The 3,382-nt window shown below is 28.0% G+C and overlaps 1 protein-coding gene across 2 annotated transcripts in view; it reads left to right on the forward strand.

Annotated features, from left to right (window-relative positions):
- Positions 1-3,382, forward strand: part of LOC107624315 (carotenoid 9,10(9',10')-cleavage dioxygenase 1-like) — a 22,548-nt gene that overhangs the window by 14,522 nt on the left and 4,644 nt on the right. Inside the window, exons 5-9 of one of the 2 annotated variants that reach the window (XM_016326812.2) lie at positions 851-1,030; positions 1,768-1,846; positions 2,133-2,214; positions 2,532-2,594; positions 2,676-2,814. In XM_016326812.2, coding sequence (XP_016182298.1) covers positions 851-1,030; positions 1,768-1,846; positions 2,133-2,214; positions 2,532-2,594; positions 2,676-2,814 — 543 coding nt within the window. The remainder of the gene's footprint in view (positions 1-850; positions 1,031-1,767; positions 1,847-2,132; positions 2,215-2,531; positions 2,595-2,675; positions 2,815-3,382) is intronic. The other variant, XM_016326813.2, reaches the window with a different exon arrangement.

Raw genomic sequence — 3,382 nt, forward strand, 5'->3', positions numbered from 1 at the left:
TACTAAAAATTTTATTAAAAATAATAGAAACCAATTTGTCAAATAGGTATAATTTCAGGAATTTTCATAATAAAAAAATTATTAATGACCAAAATATCTTAGTTGAAATTAGTTATGAATTGAACTAATTTAAGTATATACTTTGAAGAAAATATTTTTTTGGGTAAAGTATTATTTTAGTTTTTAATGTTTGGGTTAAATTATTCTAATTTGATCTCTAATGTTTTAAACGTCTTATTTTTGTTCGAAAAAGTTTTAAACAGGTTTAATGTAGTACTACCATTAAATTTAACACTAATAGTTAATGGAATAAATGACATGGACGTTAATAACGTTATTAATTAAGTCATATCTTCTTTTATATGGTAAAAAATATAACCAAACATTCTTATAACACTTCTTCTCCTCAATTTTTTTTGGTACAAAATTTTGAATCCTAACAATCAATTATCAACGCGCTTCAAAATTAAAGGAAAAACTTTTATATTAGTGATCGTTGGTGGATTAATTTTATTTACATACTGAAATCGAATGCTATTGGCTCTTTAATATGTGAATTATTTGTGTTAAATTTAATTGTGAGAAAACATTAAACATATTTAAAACTTTTTTAAAATTAAAATAAGATGTTTGAAAATTTTTAGAATTGAACTAAGACATTTAAAATATTAGAGACCAAATTAAAATTCGATCCAAATAGTTAAGATAAAAATAATACTTTATCCTATTTTCTTTTGTGACTATAAGAACTAGGTGTGACAAATCTATTTTAAGCCAAATAACATCTGAAGTCCCATCCGACATGAGTCATCAACATTTTGGTGTGTTGTGTGTATTAATTCACATGCAGTTGAGATTTGGAGAAAACTATAAATATTATAGCAACACCAATGTGATTGAGCATTCAGGAAAGTTCTATTCAGTTACTGAAAGTCACCTTCCTTTTGAGATTGATATTTTCACATTAAATACTTTGAATCAATGGGATTTCAATGGAGTATGGAATCGTCCTTTTGGCAGCCACCCTAAGGTATATATTATATATTATGTACATTATTCAATAGTTAATAATTAAAAAGAAATATGATATAAATTATTGAAATTTACACGAATAAAAAAATTAAAATATAACCTTACTTGATTTTTGAATGATTATATATTCTGTTAATTATTTTTAGAGAAAAAGACAAATAAATTCTTAACTTTTTAATTTGAAGACAAATTTATTCCTTAAAATTAAAAATAAAATTATCCCTCACCTTACAAAATGCGCGACATTAAGATCATTCTGTGCATAGTAATTGCCTAATCAAAACGTCACGGAGTGAGCTGATGTGTCGTCCATATATCCGTTACAGTGCTTACGTAGTCCGTTGTAAAAAAATTTGAGGACAGATAAGCAGATTTCAAAATGACACCGTAACGGATATATGGACGACACATCAGCTCACTTCGTTACGTTTTGATTAGGCAATTGTATGAAAGGATCTAAATGTCACGCATTTTATAAGGTGAAAGATGATTTTATATTTTTCAATTTCAAGAGACAAATTTATCTTCGAATTAAAACGTTAAAAACTTATTTATCCTTTTCTCTTATTTTTAATATTAAATACTAATTTGCATATTTTTCTTTCATTAGTTATAAATGTTTATTACTCTAACTTGATACACTATATGTATATAGACACATATATTGTACTTAATTTTTCTTTTACCTGTTCTTTTCCTGTTGTTGGTTTTTGCAAAATGCATGTTAATATACAGAAAGTTCTAGATACCGGAGAGCTGGTTATCTTTGGAGTAGAGGCAACCAAACCTTTTCTTGAAATTGGAATAGTTTCTGGTATGCTTTATTTTACATGCATTATTTACACTCACATTTTCATAGAGATGAGTTTTCCTTTTCTTTAATTTTATTTATTCTGTTATTATTGTCTTCTATGGGTTCTCTCTTACTGTAACATAGATGATGTACTTAACAGAATTCTCAATTAGAAAAAAACCACTAAATTATTTAATCATGACACAAATAATGATACTATTATTGTATCATTTATCCATCATTTTTTTCAAATTATTTATCAATTAGTTGATTGAAGGGGTTTCTGCTGTTTGTTCATTATTTTCAGCTGATGGAAAAGAATTGGTTCATAAAGTGGATATAAAACTAGACAGATGCTGTCTTTGCCATGAGATAGGTATCACACAAAGGTAATAATATTATTCGTTATAAATGTTATCCGCCGCCGCCGCCGCCGACGACGATGACAATAATAATAATTGAAACTGCTACCAGTGAATTCAGAGTTCAGAGAGTGTTGATCTGATTGTATTACCTAGCATTGTGTTGAATGGTGATGTACGTCAATGTATGTATACAAGTTGTTGTGACTTGTTCTCTAAGCTAGACTTCACTAACTGTTTCTAACCACTCTAGTTAACAACTTCTAACTGCCTTATCATATGTACATGCACTTATCACTTATCCTCTTATCATAATCTATCTTTTTTTGTGTATATATATGCAGATACATTGTGATATTGGATTATCCACTCATAATTGACCCAAACAGACTTCTTAGAAGAGGCCAGTGAGTATATTACACATGCACCTCTTTCTAATAAATAATTTTGCGCTTTAAATTTTTGAATTCTTCATATATATGTTGTAGATTGATAGAATATGAGAAGGAGAAATACGCGAGGATTGGGATTATGCCCATATATGGTGATGCAGATTCAATCAAATGGTTTGAGGTCACACCTCATAGTACATTTCATTTTATTAACTCTTTTGAGGAAGGTCACGAGGTAACTTTAATTATATATTTGCATAGCAGTCATATTTGAAAGAAAATTATTTTATATAATTATTTATGAGTAATTATTTAAATTAATCTTGAATAATTATATAAAATAATTTTCTTTCATTTAATAAAAAAATAAAAAATAAAAATCTTCGGCTCGGCGGACCGGTCCACCTCGCCCCGCCAAAACCCGCCAATTTGGCGGTGCGGGTTTGACGGATTTTTTTAATTGAGCGGGCTCCAAATCCTAACTCGATCCATCTTTTTTAGCGGGTTTAGCAGGTCGGCCCGACGGGTTCAACCTGTTTTGCCACCCCTACTGCTAAGTGTCCACGTGTGCAAGCTGGACAAATTAATCTATAGGATAAAGTACAAAACAATCTTTGAAATTTTTGAAAAATCTTAAAATAGTTCATGAAAAATTTTAAAAATTTTAAAGTGGACCCTTCAAATATTTTTAATCTTTTCAAAAGTCAATATTTTATAATATTTTTATTAATCAAAATAATAAAATATTATTCAAAGTATATATAATAAATAAAGAATAAAAAAATAATAAAATATAAACTAAA

The sequence above is a fragment of the Arachis ipaensis genome, chromosome B10, assembly GCF_000816755.2.
Source record: "Arachis ipaensis cultivar K30076 chromosome B10, Araip1.1, whole genome shotgun sequence".
In the NCBI taxonomy this organism is placed as follows: Eukaryota; Viridiplantae; Streptophyta; class Magnoliopsida; order Fabales; family Fabaceae; genus Arachis; species Arachis ipaensis.